Below are 22271 nucleotides of genomic sequence, written 5' to 3'. Positions count from 1 at the left end.
TGGGCAGCCCCTTTTTAGCTAGTGCCATAATTCCCTCTGGATGCTGCCGCAGTGCCCTCTGATGATGCCGCAGAGTCCTCTGCCGATGCTGCCGCAGAGTCTTACATAGTCCCACAGTGCCCTCTGTAGATAATGCCACACACACTCCAAGTATCGGGCTTATCCTCCAGAGTCCCGGAGCAGAGTCTGTACTTGCGGCTCTGTGTCCCGTGGGCTGCAGATGACAGCCCCAGGGGCCACATGCGGGATGCGTGCTTGAGACCCCTGCTTTAGAGACTTACACCTTCAGAATACCTCCCGAACACTAGTGAGTACCTGCTGGGTGGTCTGCAATCCTGGAGAGAGTGTCTTGATCCACAGGACAATCTTATCCGGAGGACGACAAACCTGATTGGGGGTGTGGAGAGGTTTCTTCTTTCTTCTTCTTTCTTCTTCTTTCTTCTTCTTTCTTCCTCCTCCATCATGATGCTGTCCTATTTACAATTTTCACTCGTCATTTGTTAGTCTGTCAAATTCTTACAAGTCATTGCTACTAAAATTGGCCAGAATGTGGTTACGTTTGGTAGACCCTTCCCATCAATCTCCTGGTTTCTGATGGCAAATCAATAATTCCAGTTAAATTAAAGTAACATTAGACTGGCATTCATACGTAGAAGCTGTATATATGGAGCCTAAAATACATTTGGATCCCAGACTTGTATATCCGGCGAGCTTTTCATGAAGGGTCGGGGGCCTTTCACAAGAACCGATCCAGTTTTTGGCTACAAATATGTCTGAGCTGTCTTACTGATGTGTAAATGGAGCTTACTGCAAACCATTTCTTTTTTTTTTCTTACTCTAGATCTCCTGAGCAGCCTAATGGATCATCTCCCAAACCCTTAAACCGACGTGTGCAGAAGTGCATGGACAAAAACAAACCCAGGGTAAGTTTCACCTCATCATAGGGCTAATTTTTAAATGGAGAACCTGAACTAAAATGTAAATACATTTTTTGTTTTTTTCTTGGTATCCGTTCTTAAAAAAAGAAATAAAAATACATCGGGTGCATAGTTTTGAATACATTAAGGCCTCATGCACACGACCGTAGCCATGTGCATGGCCGTGATTTTCGGGTCGGCCGGAGGCTGAGTGTCACCCGCAAGCCGACCGCAAATCACGGGCCGTGCACCTGGCCGCGGCCATTATTTGCTTTGAGCCAGGACCGCAGAACACGGCCGTAATAAGACTTGCCCATTCTTTCTGCGGTCCGGGCTCCTGGGCCATGCATGGACTGTGGAAACCACGGTCTTGTGCATGGCCCCATAGGAATGAATGTGGCCGCAATTCTACCGTGGATTTTCGGAGGAATTGTGGCCGCAAAAGCACGTTCGTGTGCATGGGGCCTAAAACTGTGCAGTCTCTAGCACACTCCCAGTTAGCATAGGCAGGCAAATAACACAAGTTTGCCAACATCTTGTTTCACAGCCCATGGGAGAAAAGCTGATTGCAGGCCTCTTTGAGTCTTTGCGGTTTATCTTAATTTTAAAATTTTACTGATAAACCTTTCTAATTTTACTGTTTCATAAGCCTTTGGCGCCAAGTGCCATGAATGTAATTTTTGAGGATGCCTCAGGAGCTGTGGGTGTCCGCTGTATATTACTGCCCCAACTTTTAACCCCTTAGATGACAGTCAATAGTGATTGCGGCATCTAAGCTGATGGGTTGCATGGCAGCCAGAGCCCCCAGGTTAGCCATCTTTGTACTTCTATTACGGCCTGCCAGAAGTAAGGCGTAATTGAATGTCTGAGTATAAAACTGACAGGCATATTACGCTGCAATACAGTATTGCAGTGTATTATGAGTGATCATATTGTAAAGTACCCTAGTAGGACAAATTTTAGTACTTAAATAAAGTGTTAAAAAAAAAAACAAAGAAAAATAATGTGTGCTCCATTGTGTCGAAAAAGTGATAACGTTTAGGACTGTTGCTACTCACCCTAGGAGCGGGTGTCCTGTTAGGCCTCATTGACCCACACAATTTTTCTGGCAATTTTAAACTTCTTCTAAAAAAAAAAATAATACACTTCATCAAGCTGCGCAGCGTATCCGCCCTGAACACCGCAGAGAAGGCAGTCCGAAATTTTTTTCGGGCATTAATTCCCCTGCGTAAACTATCGCACATACTTAACCCCTCCCTTCACTGACATCCACTCCGGCCTCCCTGGATGAAGTTGGTCCATGTGACCGCTGCAGCCTGTGAATGGCTGCAGCGGTCACATATCCTGCAACGTCCTCCAGGGAAGCTAGACTGGAGAAGAACCAAGGAACTCTGGGTAAGTATAACGTTATATTTTAATTTTTTTTATTTTCTATTTTTATTTATTTTATTTTTTTGTAGCAGAATCACTGAATCACTGATTCTGCCGCAAATATAACACACACCACTTTGTTGCGGGTTTAAGCACCCCATTGAATTTAATGGGAAAACTCGTAACAGAAGAGGTGTGATTCCGCAGAATTAATTAACATGCTGCGGTTGTAGAAACCGCACTGCAGGTCAATATGTGCTTTTTTTTTTTCGGCTTCATTTTTTCGCAGTGTGGGGACGAGATTTGTTGAAATCTCACCCACACTGCTGCTACTGTAATCCGCTGCAGATTTTCCGCAATTTATCTGTTGCGGAAAATCCTCAGTGTGTGTGTGTGTGTGTGTGTGTTCGTACACTCGAGCACAACTGTCCATCCTGAAAGGTGAGAGAAACCAAGACTAACTTCAAAAGACTTACTGAACACTCTCTACAAACTGAAAAAAACCTGTTAGGCCAGGATCACACACACCGTTTTAATGCAGTTTTTGTTGCAGTTTGAATGGGCACAGATTAAAGGAGCTGCTTCAGTTTTTTTCTTTATACCTTTCCCTCCTTTTGGATCCACTTCTGAATTTGGCTCAAAATTGCATCAAACCGGTGTGTGTGATCCTGGCCTTAATGTGTCCTCTATTAGAAATAACACTGAACAAGACTGGTATCCATGGAAGTACGCTGCTGCTGTCCAAAAAAACCATTGTGGCCCATCTCAAGTTTGCCTGAGACCACCTGGATGTTCCACAATGCTTCTGGGAAAATGGTCTCATCTGTCCATAGAACAAGTTGAACCATTTAGCACAAATGCTCAATGCTACGTTGGAAGGAAAAAACACTACACATAAAAACTTCATCCCAACGCTGAAGCATGGTGGAGGGAGCATCATATCATAGTTTGGGGCTGCCTCATTGCCTGGGGATCAATAGGGGAAAAAGGAATCTAAACCTTTTACAGGAGAATGTAAGGGCAGCAGTCCATGACCTCAAGCTGAAGAGACATTGCATGATGCAACAAGAAAATGACCCGTGGAATACCAGTAAATCATCCAAAGAATGGTTGAAATAGAAAATTTGTGTTTCGGAATGGCCGAGCCAGTCCTGACCTTAACCCTATCGAGATGCTGTATATTGGGGAACTCACACATTTGCAGGGAGAAAGACCAAAATTCCTTGTTAAGGCCCCATGCACACGACCGTATTTTCATCTATCCATAAATACGTATCTTTTGTCATCCGTAATTTATTTGTATATACGGAACGGTATCCGCAAATACGGTCTGTAATGCATCCATATTTGATCCATATATACGGATCCGTAAAAAAGGCTGAAAATGATGTCGCCATGTTGCATAGCAACGCTTCCGTAAATAGACTGTTTACGGATGCACATCCGTAGCCATTCGTATTTACGGAAGTCCTCTTAGGCTTCTATGGGAGAGTCCGTACCGTAATTACGTACAAGAATAGGACCGGTTCTATTGTTCTTTTTCAGCAGACACCCATCCGTAAAAATACGGAAAGGTATCCATGACCAATAGAAATGAATGGGTCCGAAAATACGGTCGTGTGCCTTTTTCTCCATACACTGTGGATGTTTACACAATGTGCTCAGACATGAACAGTACAACTGTTTGTTATTAGTTTTAGTTAAATTGTGTTTCTGTATTTGTAACTTGGAAAACAATCAGACCTCTTATTCGTAATTAAGGCAGAAATCCAGGTAATTCCAAAGGGTTCACTTGTTGTTGCAACTGTAGCAGACTGATCCGCGTTTGTTTAGCTTCATTTACATGGAGCAATCATTATATTGTATGGGGACGAACGGGATTGTTTGCATCATTGCCGCCAGAACATCCCCTGTTTACATGGTGAGATTTGCAGCTGACAACGATTATTTTTACTGACTGATTATTGCATCGGCTGATTGCTTGGCTCCTTTGCACGGGCCAATGATCGGGATCGAGCGTTGTTTCCCCAATCGCCCTGTGTAAAAAGTGATTAACCCCTTAACGACATGCCACTTACATGGCAGCCATTAAGGGGGGAGTATGGAACAGGCTGAGCATGCTCCATACTTCGCAGGTGACTGCTGTGTAATACAGCCGACAACTCACTTCAACCGTCGGAATCAAAGATCACGTTGATTCTGCCCTTTTAACCCCTTAGATGCTGCAGTCAATCTCGATCACGGCATCTAAAGTGTTAGAATCAGGGGAACGGCCCCCTCCAACATGCCATCAGCCCCCTCGCAAAGCGATCGTGTGGCGCCGATGGTTATCATGGCAGCCTGGGGGCCTAATGATGGCCCCCAGGTCTGCCATCTTTGTACTCCTATGAAGCCTTTCCGACTCCAGTAGGCTGTAAGAATCATGATGGACTGCAATACATTAGCCTACATTTAACCTGCTCTGTGAACGCCGTGTAAAATTAAAAAAAAGGTTAAACGCATAAATTGCTGCTTTTTGGTCACCTTGGCTCCTGAAAGAAATGGAATAAAAACTGATCAGTCGCATGTACCCCAAAATGGTACAAAAAAAAAAAACTACGGCTTGCCCCACAAAAAAGCCCTCTCGTTGGTCAATGGATGGAAAAATAAGTTATGGCTCTCCGATTGTGGCGACAAAAAAAATATTGTTTGAATGGTAAGACATTAAAGTATAAATTTGGTATCGCCGTAATCGTATCAACCCATAGAATAAAGTGAACATGTAGTTTTTACCGCCTGATGGACGCCATAAAAACCAAACCCCCTTAGATATGGCGTATTTGCGGTTTTTTTTTTGCCCATTTCAACCCACAAGTTATTTTTTTTCAGTTTCACAGTACATTATGCCGTACATTAAATGGTGCCATGAAAAACTACAACTTGTCCCGCAAAAAAAACAAGCAAACATATGGCTGTGTCGATGAAAAAATGAAAGTTAATGCTTTTGTAAGGCAGGGAGGAAAAAACAAAATTGAATAAATAATTTTGGCAGTGTCCTTAAGGGGTTAATAACTTAAAGGCTATGTAAACCTTTTGAAAGCTTATATTTGTGTTTTTTGATAAAAATGTCTGTTTGGTACAACGTTTTAATTTTTCATAAATTAACTAAGACTTTTTGAGATACAGCTGCTTTGTGTCCTGTATACAGGGCAGCTGTATCGTTTGCTGAATCCTGTACCGGTCAGGTCCTCGGGACTGACTGGTTCAGCGTCAGCGGATCCTGCTTGTCTGATACACAGGATCCACCTGTTATCCATCACATCTAAGATCATTACTTAGATGTGATTGATTACAAGTGGATCCTGCATGTCGGAGACATGCAGGATCTGCCGATGCTAAACTAGTCAGTCCTGTGGAACTGACGGATTCAGGTCTTGGCGAAAGATATAGTTGCTCTGTATATACAGGATACAAAGCAGCTGTATCTTGTTTGTTTGGTTTTTTTCTAAAAATGTCACTTTTAAAGGTTTGCATAGCCTTTTAAAGTGTAACTAAACGTTCAAACTTCTGATATGTCATAGGGACATGTCAGATGTTTTGATTGGTGGGAGTCTGAGCACGGAGAACCCCACCAATCTCGAAACGGCAGAAGCGCTCGTGTGAGCGCTTTGCTGCTTCGTTTCTGTTTTGGGTTTTTCCGGCGGATAGCCGATGTATCCAAGTACGGGCCCATAGACTTTCGATTGAGCCAGTACTCTGATACATTGATTTCCGGAAAAAGCTGAACAGAAACTAAGTGACTGAGCACTCACACGAGTGCATCTGCTGCTTTGTTTTAGAGATTGGTGCGGTCTCAGTGCTTGGACCCCACAAACCGAAACTTCTGACATGTCAGAAGTTTGGACATTTAGTTACACTTTGACTATTTTTATAGCTACACCATGATCAATTATTTAAAAAGCGGGACAATTCTATGTGTATTGTTTATATTGTTACATTTGATCATAACATATTTTATTTATTTTTTTTTCTCCAGCTAAAGCAAAACCTGATTAGATCCCAGTTCTCCTGCACTTATAAAGATGATTCTGGAAACCAAATCAAACCATCTGCCTTCCCTAGTATGAGTCAAATTCCAACCTGTATTCACCCAGCACCAAAGATTGTTCCAGTACTCTGCTATGATGATGTACCAATTGGTAACCGTTTATTAAATCTTACACCACAACCCTTGTGGTTTTTAATTTATTTAGAAGCTTCTAGTATTTTGAAATGGTACTAAAATTTGAATTGCAAGTTGACTAAGGCTTCATTCACATCTGCGTCAGGGCTCTATTCCGTTGGAGCTTTCCGTCAGAACTGAGCCCTGACTGACGCAAACCATAGGTTTCCGTTTCCATCACCATTGATTTCAATGGTGACTGATCCGGTGTCAATGGTTTCCGTTTGTCTCCGTTGTGCAAGGGTTCCGTCGTTTTGACAGAATCAATAGCGTAGTAGACTACGCTATCGATTCCATCAAAACGAACGGAGCCCTGACAGAGATATGAACAAAGCCTAAATAATAGATAACATTAGTATTTATATATAAACCAGAAGCTTAATTTTTATTTTTTCCCTTATTATTTTTTTTAAATCTATTACAAACATTCGTGTTTTATTTATTTATTTTGTCACCTTTTGGTTAATCACCTTTTTTTTCATGCAATAAACACTTTCTAGAACCCTAGCCTCCCAACCTACCCCACTTAGTTTTCATTCTCTACATCATCAGGGCTGTTTTGTCTAATTTAGGCCATGTTCACATCTCCGTTGTGTAGTTTCATTGCACTGCTCCATCAGAGGAGCAGAACAAGGGAATAACGGAAGCAACGGTTCCGTTGCACAACGGACGCCGACGGAACCCATTGACTTTAATGAGTCCCGTCTGCTTTTCGTCAGTGGGTTTTCCCGAGTTTACCAGACGCAATAACACAGCATGCTGCGCTATTATCTCTGTCAAACCCTGAAGGAGGCCCCTAATGGAGCCTCTGACGCAGATGTGAACAGAGCCTGAAGTGGTTGTTACTGAAATAATCTTGATACTCTGTAAATATAATTAACATCCGACTTCTATGTATGAATACATATGTATGGAAGCCATGTATACAAATTGATGTGATGAAACGTTAGTTTTTTAAATTGTCTCATGTTTGGAGAGGCTTTACCACTGTTTTAAATGCACTTAGTAATAGCCAGCAATTATTTTTAGGAAAATTTAATATAAGAACTTACATCCACTTCGTGTGTTAACCATGCAACCATGTTTTGTATGGCAAGTGTAAAACTGGGACTTTTTTTTTTTTTTTTTGTTTTTTTATATTTTTATTTTAGGTGATGTGTCAAAAGAAAAAACAGCATTACAGATAAATTCAGGAAATCGGGACGTCATCGTTGTTAAAGAGAAGTCTAGTAAGGACCCTGTACGAAAAAGTACAAAGAGAAAGCAGTTGGACAAATGTGAAAATCAATACATCCCGGACGATGAACCCCCACAAAAGAAAACCTTACCATCAGCTAAACTAAAGGAGAAGTCCGCCACGGCTAGAAATAACAGTAAATCTTCAGCAAAAAACAAACAGATAGTTGGTCAAGCTAAGCTCACAAGCTTCTTCCGTTTATAATTTCTCGGTTGAAAATTCTGTTCTGAAAGTTACGTTTTTTTGTATTATTGGCAAATGTTATTTATTTGCTTTTTATAGTACTTTATTTGATTTTAATAAATTGACTACATGTTTACATTTCACAATTTGTTTGTTGTGTTTTTTTTTTTTTTAATCAACATTAATATAAGATGCTAAATTTATTTTCAGTTCTGTCGCTTCCTCAGGTGTGACTTTTCATTACACAGGCACTCGACATTGTTCAGATGACCACAACTTGAAAAATCTTCAGTACATCAGATCTGCCAGCAAGGTCGATAAACTCTTCCCAGCATGCATCGGAGCACTAGAAAATAACAGATTGTTTATTTTGGTTTTTCCTTTTACATTGAATTTTACATAATGTGATCTGCTACGCAATAAATATCTGATCTCTGCAGTTAAACACCACGATACCAAGAACAAGGTTGCTGTGCTTGTGCAGCCACTCTTCATGTGGGGGATATACTGAAGCAGACCTTGAGTGACCCCACATTCTTGATCATCACTTCACCAAAAATGGGGGTCTAGAATCCGATCCTCTGGATTGATGGGGATTTAAAAGATGGGATCACATATTCCTGGCATGTCAAATGAATATGCTATAACAATTTTTTTATATATATTTGTTTTTAAACACCCTTTTAATGTTATTACAAGGCAGTAACTAAAAGACAATTCGAAGTATTTTGGAAGCTTAACCACAGTAATAAAATAATTGTTCTGCTCAACCAGTGTCCGTATGATGCAAATAGGAGGTTTTAGATTTTAAAATCTATGTTTTAACAAAAAAAATGTTGGTTAACAAATAAATTTTCCCAAAAGTAATGTAAAAAAAATAAATAAACAAACATAATTGGTATTGAATCCATGAGTCTGAACTATCACAAACCACATTATTTAACCCGTACGTTGAACACCCTAAAATAAAATCTCCAGATTTTCTGTACTATACTGTAATGGTACCAATAAAAACCTCACTTCGCCCCAGGAAAACCACACTGCTCCATCGACGGAAGAATAAGTTCTTGGTCTCAGAATATGGTGATGCAAAACCAAATAAATATATATAGATATTTAAACAAAATGTTTTTTTATGTTGGAGTAGTAGTAAAACATAAAAATACTAAACGTGAACAATACCGCAGCAATTTTTATTTTATTCGTATTGACTTAAAATAGGTCTGTAAGGTTTTCATCAGCTATACCTTTTTTTTTTTTCCCCCTCTGGATAAAGAGTGCCGCATGCCTGGCTATTCTCCCTTTCAAAAAGCGATAAAAATTTGACAGAAGAAATGTAATGCAAGTGTGAAAAGACCCTTAACCCTGTCACTGCCAAGGACGTAAAATGAAAAGTGATAGATGGGAGGGGGAAAGCGGTTAGGGTGCAGTCACTTGTGGCGTACTTGCTTTGTACTTCCTTTACAATGTAAGTCTATGAGAAATCTATTCCGCAATGCGAGAACTGCAGTTGCAGGATATTTTTCCAATAGGCATACATTGTCGTTTTCGTCAGGTTATGTTGCTGCGAAAATACAAAGCAAGTGTGTCACTGCACCCTTTGGCCGGGTTCCCACAGGTGGAATACGCTGCGTAAAATCTACCCAGTGTATCCGACCTGGAAACCGCAGCACATTTCGTCTGAAAAACTGGGTTTTTTTAGACTGATTTTCCGCTGCGGTAAGCAGCGTAGAAATCAATAAAAATCCACACTTTCCTAGGCCGTTGTCATGTTGACGCGTCCATCCTTTGACGTCCAGTCTGGCCTCCCTGGATGATGTTGCAGCCTGTGATTGGCTGCAGCGATCACATGGGATGAAATGTTATCCCAGAAGGCTGGACTGGAGGAAGAAGCTAGGAGTTCTGAGTAAGTATGAATTTTTATATTTTTTTTCTGAGGTGCGATTGGGTTTCTGTTGAGCGTTTTGCATCCCCATTGACTGGGGAAAACCCACAACAGAAAAGCAATGAAAATGCAGCATAAATTGACATGCTGCGGATTTAACCCCTTCCCGACCCGTGCCGGCACAGTGATATTTGCAGCGGGCTCCATATACTGCAGGTGTCAGCTGTGTATCACAGCTAACACGTTGCTATTTAAGTAGTTAAATGCTTCAGCCAATAGCGACCGCAGCATTTATACAGTTGCCAGTTGGAAAGAGTGGGCCACTGATGGTTGTCATGGCAGCCCACGGGCCTAATTAAGGCACCCAGGTCTGCCTTCTGTCTGCCTCTGCTAAGCCATGCCTCAATATACTGCACGATCTCACGATTGCCATTTTTCCCCAAGCACAATGTAAAAAATAAACAAAATTATTATCGCCGCGTCCGTAAAAGTCCGCACTATTACAATATACCATTATTTAACTCGCACGGTGAAGGGCAGAAAAATAAATAAATTGAAAACACAATTGTTGTTTTCTGGTAACCTTAGCGTTAAAAAAAAATTAAATAAAATGTGATCAAAAAGATCGTATGTGCCAAAAAATGCAGCTCGTCCCGCAAAAAAATAAGCCCGGACACCACTCAATCGATGAAAATATAAAGTTATGGCTCTCAATGTGGTGAAACAGAACAATTAATTTTTTTAACAAATAGGTTTTTCTTTGTAAAAGTAGTAAAATATAAAAAAAACAAACTATAAATTTGGTATCACTATAAGGTCTTATTTAGACGAACGTGTAATACGGCCGTGCAACGCGCGTGATTTTCACGCGCCTCGCACAGACCTATGTTAGTCTATGGGGCCGTGCAGACTGTCAGTGATTTCACGCAGCGTCTGTCCTCTGCGTGAAACGCACGACATGTCCTATATTTGTGCGTTGTTCACGCATCACGCTCCCATTGAAGTCAATGGGTGCATGAAAATCACGTGCAGTACACGGAAGCACTTCCGTGTGACGCGCGTGATTCGCGCAACAGCAGTAAAACTATGAATGAAAACAAAAGCACCACGTGCTTTTCTGTTTACAAACCGAGTGTCATAATGATGGCGGCTGCGCGAAAAGCACGCAGCCACGCATCATATGGTGATGACACACGGAGCTGTTAAGTACCTTTTGCGCGCGCAAAACGCTCACGCTCGTGTAAATCCAGCCTAATTGTATTGAGCCGCAGAATAAAGTCAAGTTGTCGTTTTTACCGCACGGTGAAAGCCGTAAAAACAAAACCCAAAAACAATGAAGGAATTCAGGTTTTTCCCAATTCCACCTTTTTCCGTTTCCCAGTACATTATATGGTACTTTAAATGCCAATAGAATCTACAACTCCTGCAAAAATAAGCCCTCACACCACTCTATTGACGGAAAAATGAAAAAGTTATGTCTCTTGGAAGGCAGGGAGTGAAAACCGAAAACGTAAAAACTAAAAATGTCTGTCGTTAAAGGGTTAAATTCCTCACCGAAGGTCAATTTATGAATATTTTCGCTGCATTTTCTTTCCGCAGAGTGGGTATGAGATCTTTAAAATCTCATCCACTTTGTTACTACTGTAAATGCTGCGTAAGTTCCGCACAGAATTCCATTGCGGAAATTCTACAGCTTTTACTTTATGTACAGCCTCAGTGACCATAGGTAATATGGGTATTTTATTTTTATCGTGCCTCTTACCAATGAGGGAGGATATATGCTCTCTGTCACATTAAGGCTGGTTTCACACGAGCATGTTCGGTCCATAAAGGACGGAACGTATTTCGGCCGCAAGTCCCGGACCGAACACACTGCAGGGAGCCGGGCTCCTAGCATCATAGTTATGTACGACGCTAGGAGTCCCTGCCTCTCCGTGGAACTACTGTCCCGTACTGAAAACATGATTACAGTATGGGACAGTTGTCCCGCAGCGAGGCAGGGACTCCTAGCGTTGTACATAACTATGATGCTAGGAGCCCGGCTCCCTGCAGTCTGTTCAGTCCGGAACTTGCGGCCGAAATACGTTCCGTCCTTTACAGACCGAACATGCTCGTGTGAATCCAGCCTTAGGGCTCGTTCAGACGAGCACAATCTTCGTCCGTGTGCTGTCCGTTGAAATAACTGACAGCATAAGAACCCATTCATTTTTAAATGGGGCTATCCAGACATGCGTGAGTTTTCACGCAGCGACTGTCCGTTGCGTGAAACTCACTGCATGTCCTATATTGGTGCGTTTTTGCACAACTTGTCGCTCATTGAAGTCTATGGGTGTGTGAAAAACAGACAGTACACAGGCAACATCCGTGTGCTGTCCGTGTTTCACGCATCAAATGCAGGGAAATTAAACGGACGTGAAAAACGCATGCCACACGTAAAGCACACTGATGGCACACGGACATGAAATGTAAGAGATACCCTGCGTTTTTTACGCATGTCAATCGGACACGCTTGTGTGAATGTAGCTTTAGGCTGGTTTCCCAAGGTGCAGATTTGCTGCAGATTTTACCTGCATTTTGTAAGCCAAAAGCAGAATTGGATCCAGGAGAGGAAACCTATTAGGCTTGCTTTATATATGTCTTCTGTTTAGGTTCCGTTCCTGGTTTTGGCTTAAAAAAAAAATACATGCAAAATCTACAGCAAATCTGCACTGTGGGAACACAACCTTAGGGTACCCACAAACGTAGCAGAATTTCTTAAGTGTTTGCTGAAAATTTAATTCCTTTTTCATTGAAAAGAGGGAAATGCGCTGTGAAAATCCTGAACAGAATAAGCATGTTTTGAATTCGACATGGAAAATGTTTAGCAGCATGTGGATGAGATTTTCATCCACTTGCCTACAACAGCCTTCCACTGTAAATTTTCTGGCCGCAAATCCGCTTCTTGTGCACAACACATTAGCCCTCCTGCACACGACTAAGTGCCACTCAAGCCGTTTTTGACGGCATCCGATAGTTTTCACTGACCCATTCTCTTTAGTCGGTGCAAACGGACCCGACACTCCGATCCCTGGAAAGATAGAATATGTCCTATCTTCCCACATATCACGTACGGGAATTGGCTGACACACACAGGGTCATGTGCAAGAGTGCTTTTTTTATTTTTTTATTACCCCTTTTATAGGGGTGAGAAGATGAGCAGTTGCACATCTAATCACCCCCTGCATTAATCAGACCATTTGTTGAGACTGTGACTGATGTTTACCTGCATCTGAATGCAAGAGATTTTTGGTCTCTTTAGTTCTGGTGATTTTGTGAAGATAAAATATATGGACACACCTCCTAATCATTAAGTTCAGGTGTATAAAATCCAGCACCTAGCCATGCAGTCTGCCTTTATAAACATTTGTGTAACAATGGATCACACATAGTGCATAAAAGCTGCCAGCGATCTGCTGACTCAATAACTGCAGAGTTCCGAATCTCCTCTGGAATTAACATCAGCACAAAAACTGTTCCTCAGGAGCTTCATGGCATGAGTTTCCATGGTTGAGCAGCTGAGTGCAAGCCTTAGGGTATGTTCACACGGCGGGGGTCCGTAACGGCTGAAATTACGGGGATGTTTCAGCCTGAAAACATCCCCGTAAATTCAGCCGTACCGGCATGTGCAGGCGCTTGAACGCCGCGTCAATTACGGCCGTAATTAGCGCTGCTATTCATTGGAGTCAATGAATAGCGGCTCCAATTACGGCCAAAGAAGTGACAGGTCACTTCTTTGACGCGGGCGTCTATTTACGCGCCGTCATTTGACAGCGGCGCGTAAATATACGCCTCGTGTGAACAGACAAACGTCTGCCCATTGCTTTCAATGGGCAGATGTTTGTCAGCGCTATTGAGGCGCTATTTTCGGGCGTAATTCGGGGCAAAAACGCCCGATTTACGTCCGTAAATAGGCCGTGTGAACATACCCTTAAGGCTTCATTCACACGACAGGGTTTCCCGGCCGGGTGCCGGCCGTTCATAAATCGGCCGGCACCCGGCTGCATTAGGAATAATAGACCCCTAATGGGGCTATTCACACGACCGATTTTTTGACGGCCGGGAAAACCGGCCGTCAAAAAATAGGTCATGCTCTATTTTCGGCCGGGTAAAGAAGTCTATGGGGCCGGGTAATACACGGCCATCACCGGAATGTGTCCCGAGTGATGGCCGGGTTTTCCGTCGCTTGCGCTCTATCTTCTCACAGCGCAGAGTGCATGTGAGGAGGAGGAGTTTATGCCATTTGGACGAATGGCTGTACACTGTGTGGCAGGGCCGGGGTGTACAGCAGGTGGAAGGGAGCGCTGCGCTGGCTCCCTTCCCCTGCTTGTTTTAAAAGCGCCCTGGCCCGGCGACACCTTCCATGGCGCCGCTAGCAGCTGCTGCTGCTGCTGCTGCGGCTGCTGTAGCGACGCCACTATAGCAGAGCAGGGAGGTATCTCCCCGCTCTGCTATGTGCTAGCTCCATTTTAGCTCCCTGAAGGAGCGGAATCCCCGTGTGTTCGGGGATTCCGCTCCTGGACAGAGCGCTTGATGTCTCTGTCCATATCTGGGCAGTGACATCAGGGGAAACTCCTGAAGTGGAATCCACGAACACATGGGGATTCCCCTTCAGGAGTTGCCGCTGATGTCACTGTCCAGATTTGCCTGGCCCGGAACGGATGCAAAAATAATGCAAACCGGCCGGGAAAAATGGCCGATTTTACCGGCCGATACTCGGGCTCGGGCGGGACCCGGTCGTGTGAATCCCGCCTAAGGGTATGTTCACACGGCCTATTTACGGACGTAATTCGGGCGTTTTAACCCCCGAATTACGTCCAAAATTACGGCTTGAAAGCGTTGACAAACATCTGCCCATCGAAAGCAATGGGCTGACGTTTGTTCACACGAGGCGTATATATACGCGTCGCTGTCAAAAGACGGTGCGTAAATAGACGCCCGCGCCAAAGAAGTGTCATGTCACTACTTCAGACATAAATGGATCCATTTTCCATGGACTCCATGGAAAACCAGCTCCAGTTACGTCCGTAATGGACAAGGCGTTCAAGCGCCTGCACATGCCGTTACGGCTGAAATGACGGGGCTGTTTTCTCCTGGAAACAGCCCCGTAATTTCGGCCGTTACGGACGCTGCCGTGTGAACATACCCTTACATAACCAAACCCATTGCCAAACGTCAGATGGAGTAGTGTAAGGCATGCCGCCACTGGACTAGCAATATGAATGAATCTGGGTTTGGTGAATGCCAAGAGAATGTTACCTGCCTGACTGCATTGTGCCAACTGTAAAGTTTAGTAGAGGAGGGATAATGCTATGGTGTTATTTTTCAGTATTATTTTTCAGTGAAGGGAAATCTTAATGCTTCAGCATACCAAGACACATTAGGCAATTGTATGCTTCCAACTTTGTGGAAAGAGTTTGGGGAAGGCCCTTTTCTGTTTCAGCATGACTGTGCCCAGGGCCAGCTTCAGGTTTATGTGGGCCCTTGGGCTACACAGACTTAGTGATCCCCTTTGTGGGGGAACTCATGTTGGAAATAAAATGGAAGAAAACTGCAGTTTGTGACCCCATTTGGCAGATTGTGCCCTTCATATATACAGTGCCCTCTGTAGATAATGCCACAGTTCCCTCTGTAGATAGTGCCACACAGACCCTGTAGAAAGTCACATACACACCCTCTTGTAGATAGTGCCACACACACCCCCTTGTAGATATTGCCACACCCCCCCTTGTAGATAGTGCCACACACCCCCTTGTAGATATTGCCACACCCCCCTTGTAGATAGTGCCACACACACCCCCTTGTAGATAGCACTACAAACACACCCCTGTAGATAGTGTACACACATTTCCCCATAGATAGCGCCATTATGGCTTCCTCTAGAGTGGAATCCCCAGCCGAAGCATTGCCGATGCTCTGGCCGGGGATTCCTCTCCTGGAGCAGCCCCTGGCGTCACTGTCCATATATGGATAGTGATGTCAAGGTCTCCGGGACCGGTTTCCCAGGCCAGAGCGTCGGCTAGAATCTGGGCCGGGGATTTCGGTACAGGGGGAGCCCCTGATGTCACTGTCTATATATGGACTGGCACGTCAGAGGCTCCCTCTATGATCGGAATCTCTGACAAGAGTATCGGCAACGCTCTGGGGGGATTCCGCTCCTAGATAGGGGCTCCTTCTAGGAGCGGAATCCCCGGCAAGAGTGTCTGGCCGGGGATTTTGTTCCTGGACGAGCCATGACAGCAGTGTAAAACACCCAGCGGCTCTGACTGTGCCCCAGTGCACAAAGCAAGGTCAATAATGGCATGGTTGGGTGAGTTTGGTGTGGAAGAACTTGACAGGCCCACACAGAGACCTGACCTCAACCCCATCGAACACCTTTGGGTTAAGCTAAAATAGAGATTCCGAACCAGGCCCTCTCGTCCAACATCAGTGTCTGACCTCACAAATGCTCTTCTGGATGAATAGGCAAAAAATAGAAAGCCTTCCTTTATATTAAATCCTATGGATTTAGAATCTAGAGAGGAACAAAAAACACGGCGCCACATGTGCAGGTCACACGGTGTATAGAGAAAGCAGAATAGGTGGTATGAACTCACCTATTACAGATGTGCTATAGCAGGCACAACACTGGTACAGGCAATGGATATGTGATGCAGCTGCAGCTAGGTTCAAAAGCTAATCCGCTGGAAAGGGGATCGCTTAAAGTAACACATTGGACTACGCATTTCAATGCACCAGCGTCTTCATCAGGTCAGAATGAAAAACCTTTCTGACCTGATGAAGACGCCGGTGCGGCATTGAAACGCGTAGTCATTATCAATAAATGGATTTTTAAACATAAATTCTCCACTACTCCAACCTGATGTTAGCAGCGCTTTATTGTGGTTCCAAATTTTTTTCTATTCTCTTATCTATGGATTTAGAATGGGATTTCATAAAAGCTCCTGTAGGTGTAATGTGTAGGTGTCCCAATACTTTTGTAGATATAGTGTATGTGCGTGAAGACATAGGCATAAGTGGCATGTATGAACTCTGCACATCTTATAATCTTCTTTTTAGGAGGTGGTGTGAGTCTAAGGCCTCATGCACACAACCGTAGCCATGTGCACGGCCGTGATTTTCAGGTCGGCCGGCCGCGGACTGTCAACGGGCTGTGCACATGGCTGCGTCCATTATTTTCTATGAGCCTGCGATCCAGGCTCATGGGCAGGCCACCATGGTTGTGTGCATGGGCCCATGGAAATGAATGGGGCCGCAATTCTCCTGTGGATTTTCGGGGGAATTGCGGCCGCAAAAGCATGTTCGTGTGCATGGGGCCTAAGGCTCTGCTTAGTTCAAACTTTTAGCTTTAAACATGAATTATGCATTTTTTTCCCCACAATGTAAATGCAAAATTACATGACGGCGCCCAAGAGTATAAAGTGCTGGCTGACTTCTTTTTCCAATGGGCTAGGTGTCTACTTTTTAAAATATAAGAATGGGGGTATAAAATAAGTTTATTATGTTCTTATTCAAGTTTTATTTAAAGAGTGATAATTGTCGCGAAAGGGTTAAGGGGTATTCCGGTTTATAAAATGTTATTTTTTTTTATCAGTTCCTTAAGATGCTTGTAGTCATTCAATAGGAACTCGCACTGTTTAGTCCTATGGAATAAAAATCTTTCTTTGGTCATGTGATGGACAGCCAAGTGTAGGACTGATTACAGTTACAGTATAATTATAAGGGTCTGTCTTGTAGCGGGCCACACCTGGTTACACCAAAGCAGACCCCTTAAAATTTAAGGCCCTGTTCAGGAATATTGAGGCAGATTTTGACATTTTAACATTTGCTGTGTTTTTCTGAGCTTTTTTCGCTGCATTTTTCGGCCGCGACCATTGAGCACCGTGGGCAAAAAACGCTGCAAAAATCCCTTTCTCTGCCTCCCATTGGTCATGAGGTCATAGACGGAAACGCCTGAAGAAAAAGATTGTTGCTTCTTTTTCCCACGAGCGGTTTTTACTGTTCGCAGGAAAAACGCCAATGGGAGACGATTTCAGGCTTTTTTTGCCACTGTTTCCGACGCGGTTTCCGCGTCAAAAACAGCGCTGAAATATTCCGTGTGAACACACCCTTACTGTAACTGTATTCAGTCCTGCATCTGCGTGTCCATGACAGATTTTTATCTGCTGGAAGTAAGGTTTCTATTTAATGACTGCAGGCAGGTATCTTTGATCCCTTCCCTCCACAGCCATTTTTAAGATTTTTATTTACATTTTTTCCTGCCGACCATTCAAAAGCCGTAACTTTTTAATTTTTTCGTTGATAAAGCCGTTTCAGTGCTTTATTTTTGTGGAAGTAGTTGTCGTTTTTCATGCCACTATTTATCTTGCCATATAATGTACTGGGAAATTACAAAAAAATCCTTGTGAGGTGCAATGGGAAACAAACAGCAATTCCTTACATATTTTTTGGGGGTTTCGTTTTTGCGGCGTTCACCGTGCAATTAAAATGACATGGTAACTTTTTTCTATGGGTCAATACAATTACTGCAGTACCAAAATTATAGAGTTTTTTTTTATATTTTACTTTTACATGAAAAATACTAGTTGTTAAAAATAAAATTAGTTTTGTGCTTTTCCGTAGATTGAGCAATGTCAGGGCTTATTTTTTTGCTGGGCGAGCTGTGGTTTTTATTGATACCATTGTGGGGTACATGCGAGTTATTGATCTTTTTATTCTATTTTTTTTGTGGGAGATGAGGTGACCAAAAAACAGTGATTCTTCGATTTAAATTTCTTTTTTTCTTTTAGGGCTCATCCACACGCTGCGGAATTGCTACTTTTCTTCCATTAATTATTGCGGACGGAGAAAACGCAGCAGAATGCAGTAGCAGCATAGTGGATGAGATTTAACAAATCTCATCCACACGCTGTGTAAAATTTCCGAGCTGAAAGTGACCTGCGTTGCGTATTTTTCGGACCGCGGAAAGTAGACTGAATTGCTGCGTTTTTAATAGGAGATGTCACCATCTCCTTGCATTGTGAAAAACACAGCAAAATATGCACCATTTTCTGCCATAAATACCGCATGCGTTTTTGCCGCAGTGGAAAGTCTGCGACTTTCAACAGAATTGCTGCAAAAATCTTCTGCAGCAATTCCGTTGTGTGTGAACCAGCCCTTACTGCGTTTAGGCAACATGCACACATTGCGTATTTTACTGCATTTTACTGGAAAATACCAACAAAACTGCAGCAATACGCAAGAAATTCGCAGGTAAAAAATGAACCCAATCGTGCGCTATTCGATGGGTTTGTTTACATTTCCTATATGGAGATTACAGTATACCTCTTTTGCATCATAGGTCCTGCTAGTCCGATATGACATGTGAACATTTATAGAGTCTTCTCTGTTTTGATACCACTTTTTAATTGTTTGTCTAAATCTTCATGTTAATAAAATTGTTATACTTTTATATATATATGGCTTTGTACTCCGTTTTTTCTGTATGGTACTAGTTTTGGAGTGGCCCAACTGTTAAGAAAGGGAAGGTGTCCCTTGTGGACACGTCTTAGCCCATTATCGCATTGTTCTATGAGTTTATATATTTGTATTCAAATACTGGGCCCAATGGCGGATTATCATATGGGCGGTTCGGGCGGCCGCCTGGGGCCCGAGGCTCCCATGCTACTTGCAGAGTTGAAAAAAAACTTAGGGCTCATTCAGACGAGCATGTATCATGTCCGTGTGACCGCAGTTAAAACAACGGTCGTCACACAGACTCATGTATTGTTTCAACGGAGCGTGTGAAGGATCCGCGAAAAAATAGGACATGTCCTATTTTACTACGTGTCACGCATCCCTCCATAAACTCTAATCTATGTGGGATCCGTGACAAGGCGTCCTCCACAAGTGCACCTCGGACGTGATAAATGTCCGTTTTTCACGTCCGAGGTTGCCGACGCTCATCTGAATGTAGCCTTAGATTGCCTGTGCTTAGGAGGTAGTGGAATTACATAAACAGCATTTCTCAACTATATTCATAACAGGTTTAGAAAGTAGAGTAGAACAGCCGGGAGAATTCAATACATAAATACACAAGAAGGTTATTTGTAAAGCAGCATTTTAAAGGGGGTTTCAGTAAATTAAGCTTATTCATGATAAGTTATGTCATTTTCTAATACACTGTATCAATTCCTCATGGTTTTTAAGATCTTTGTAGTCATTAAATGGGATCCTTCAATATTTACCTCCAGAGGATAAAAATCTGTCCTGGTTATGTGATGCTCACATAAGTAAAGGTACATGGCTAGTTACGTGTAGATCCCTGCCCACTAACTAACTCCGATTGACAATAATGACATGTCTATCAACGCTCGTTTGCTCAAATTGCATAGAGCAATAATCATGGTCATATGGGGACGAACAATCGTTAATACGATCGTTCATCCCAATACATTTGCATATTGACGGCAGCACATCTGCTGTTGCACCGGGAGAATTGCTGCTGACAAATGATAATTTTTATGGCATTATAAAAGATCCGATCAGCCGGCGGATGACCATTTGTATGATCATTGGCCCATGCAAAAGGGCCTTAAAGGGAATGTGTTATCAGAAAATGATCTGTTGTTTGAATCAAGTTTTTATGTTAAACATATTCTTTAAGAATTTTAGGTGATTTTTTTTTCCATTTTCTATGTATGTCATTATCTATATTATAAAATTATTCTTAAATCTTGCAGGTTTCACTCTGGCCACTGAGCCTCACAATGACTGACACTTCCTGTCCTGTAGAGATCGCTCCTCAGCAGTCATCTCATTATCATCACAGGCAGGAATATAGTGAAAGGTAACACCTATATCAAGAAAATACAGGATCCACCATTGATAATAGGTGATGAACACATCTACCCTCCTATCCCTTCCTGCACATTGAGCTTTACACAGGTCCCAAAGCATGCCTAGATAATTCTCCCACAGAAGTCAATGGGTCCCCTCCTGTTCACAGGTTCCTATAGTCAATGTGGCTGCTGTAAAGCACATCTCTAAATGCTCAGCTCAGGCACGATGGCTTCCCCCATAGCCATGTACATAAAATAGAACTTAAAAAATCTAAGATTAAAAATTAAAAACAGATTAGAAAAAAGGATTATGTTTCACTATTTGGGACTTGAATGGGACAGTGGTGCAATAACTTGCTACAATTGTAACAGCGTGTGCAAGTATGAACAGAAAGAAGAACCATGTAAACAATGAAGAGGCTGCGGCGCTCGTATGATCGCCGTGGCCCCTTCTAACAGCTGTTCGGCAGGGGTGCTGACAGTCGGACCCCCACTGAACTAATATTGATTATCAATTTTAATAACCCCTTTAATGACTACAAACAGAGATCTTGAAAACCGTGAGAAAATGAAGCAAACTATATTAGCAAATTTTACAATTACATAATACAATGACTGACAAAATCCGTGTTTATGATCTATAATATTATCTCCAAAATGTCAGTTTTATACTTACTATCAAAGTCTCTTCTCCCGATTGGAAACTTTGCAGCATTTTCTTCTTCCCCAAGATCTCTTCTTTCATGTGTTAGCTCAACATTCTCATTTCCGTTCTCTGAATTTTGGGATGAGCTTTTAAGTGCCGAAAATGGGATCTGTTTCCCACCAACATTTAATGGTAGAACATCATGGCTGAAGTAAGTGTTTTCAGACGCTGCACTCTGTAAAGCGACACGTTTTGTAATGAAGTTAGTTGGGGCAATACAAAAAAACTTTTGTAGAAACGTGTGAAGGACCATGTAAGATAAATGCAGCTTTACATCATGTGGTATTAAAGAAATGAATACTCCGACTTCTATGCCTGAAGTCCGCTAACATATTCCATTACATTAAAGTTCTGCTTTCTGTAGTGAAATAGATAGTGTTTGTTTACCTTTCTGCTTCTTTCCTCTTCTCCTTCATCCATAGAGTACTGGTCCTGCGGGTTAGTTGAGGATTTGTATATTGTGTCTTCATTCCTTAATGCTTTCCTTAGAGCAATTGTATCTAGTAAGACGTCATTCTCTGCTTTTCGAATAGACTTTGACAAGGAAAACAGGAAGCCTTGGGATAGAATGGATAAAGATATTATTAGTGGATAGCCTAGGCTAATCATTCTTACCATTCTTTTGCAGGCCAGTGGCAGATCTAAAAAAAATAAATCTTTGTGATAGTGATGTGGTGAAGGTTCTTGCTTTTTATATATATATACATAGCAACATAATTAGCATCTGAAAAAAAAGATGACACTTTAGGGGGCTACTTTTGAGCAACCTTGTACGTTGCTGAATGGCTACCAGAAGCACTCAAATAATTGATTTCTATCTTAATCCAGCAAAGAACATTGCTAATTCATTGTACAAAAAAAGAGAACTCCCTATCTACAGGGTGCCATCTATTCAGGGAAATGATATTTCACATT

General features: G+C 42.5%; 2 protein-coding genes across 3 annotated transcripts in view; one reads left to right on the top strand and one right to left on the bottom strand.

Annotated features, from left to right (window-relative positions):
- PARPBP (PARP1 binding protein) overlaps nucleotides 1-8055 on the top strand; it is a 79755-nt gene extending 71700 nt beyond the window's left edge. For both annotated transcript variants that reach the window (XM_075856682.1, XM_075856681.1), the window contains 3 exons: nucleotides 842-923; nucleotides 6304-6466; nucleotides 7641-8055. In XM_075856682.1, coding sequence (XP_075712797.1) covers nucleotides 842-923; nucleotides 6304-6466; nucleotides 7641-7930 — 535 coding nt within the window. In that variant the 3' untranslated portion in view covers nucleotides 7931-8055. The remainder of the gene's footprint in view (nucleotides 1-841; nucleotides 924-6303; nucleotides 6467-7640) is intronic.
- Nucleotides 7522-22013, bottom strand: PMCH (pro-melanin concentrating hormone). Its single transcript, XM_075856686.1, has 3 exons — nucleotides 21744-22013; nucleotides 21327-21531; nucleotides 7522-8255 (listed from the first exon to the last, which is right to left on the bottom strand). The coding sequence occupies exons 1-3, from the start codon at nucleotides 21972-21974 to the stop codon at nucleotides 8206-8208; spliced, it is 486 nt and encodes a 161-aa protein (XP_075712801.1). The 5' UTR covers nucleotides 21975-22013; the 3' UTR covers nucleotides 7522-8205.
- Nucleotides 22014-22271: the final 258 nt, after the last annotated feature.

This window comes from Rhinoderma darwinii, chromosome 3 (genome assembly GCF_050947455.1).
Source record: "Rhinoderma darwinii isolate aRhiDar2 chromosome 3, aRhiDar2.hap1, whole genome shotgun sequence".
Lineage (NCBI taxonomy): Eukaryota > Metazoa > Chordata > Amphibia > Anura > Rhinodermatidae > Rhinoderma > Rhinoderma darwinii.
The sequence above is the reverse complement of the archived record's forward strand: the minus strand, read 5'-3'. Positions and strand labels throughout refer to the sequence as shown.

What these genes read in the sequence shown, in the direction of transcription:
- PMCH (XM_075856686.1), bottom strand. Translation starts at nt 21,974, where the DNA reads ATGGTAAGAATGATTAGCCTAGGCTATCCACTAATAATATCTTTATCC. An exon ending in AAGAGGAAAGAAGCAGAAAG is followed by an intron (nt 21,532 to 21,743) that starts GTAAACAAACAC and finishes GTCGCTTTACAG; the next exon opens with AGTGCAGCGTCTGAAAACAC. An exon ending in CGGGAGAAGAGACTTTGATA is followed by an intron (nt 8,256 to 21,326) that starts GTAAGTATAAAA and finishes GTTATTTTCTAG; the next exon opens with TGCTCCGATGCATGCTGGGA.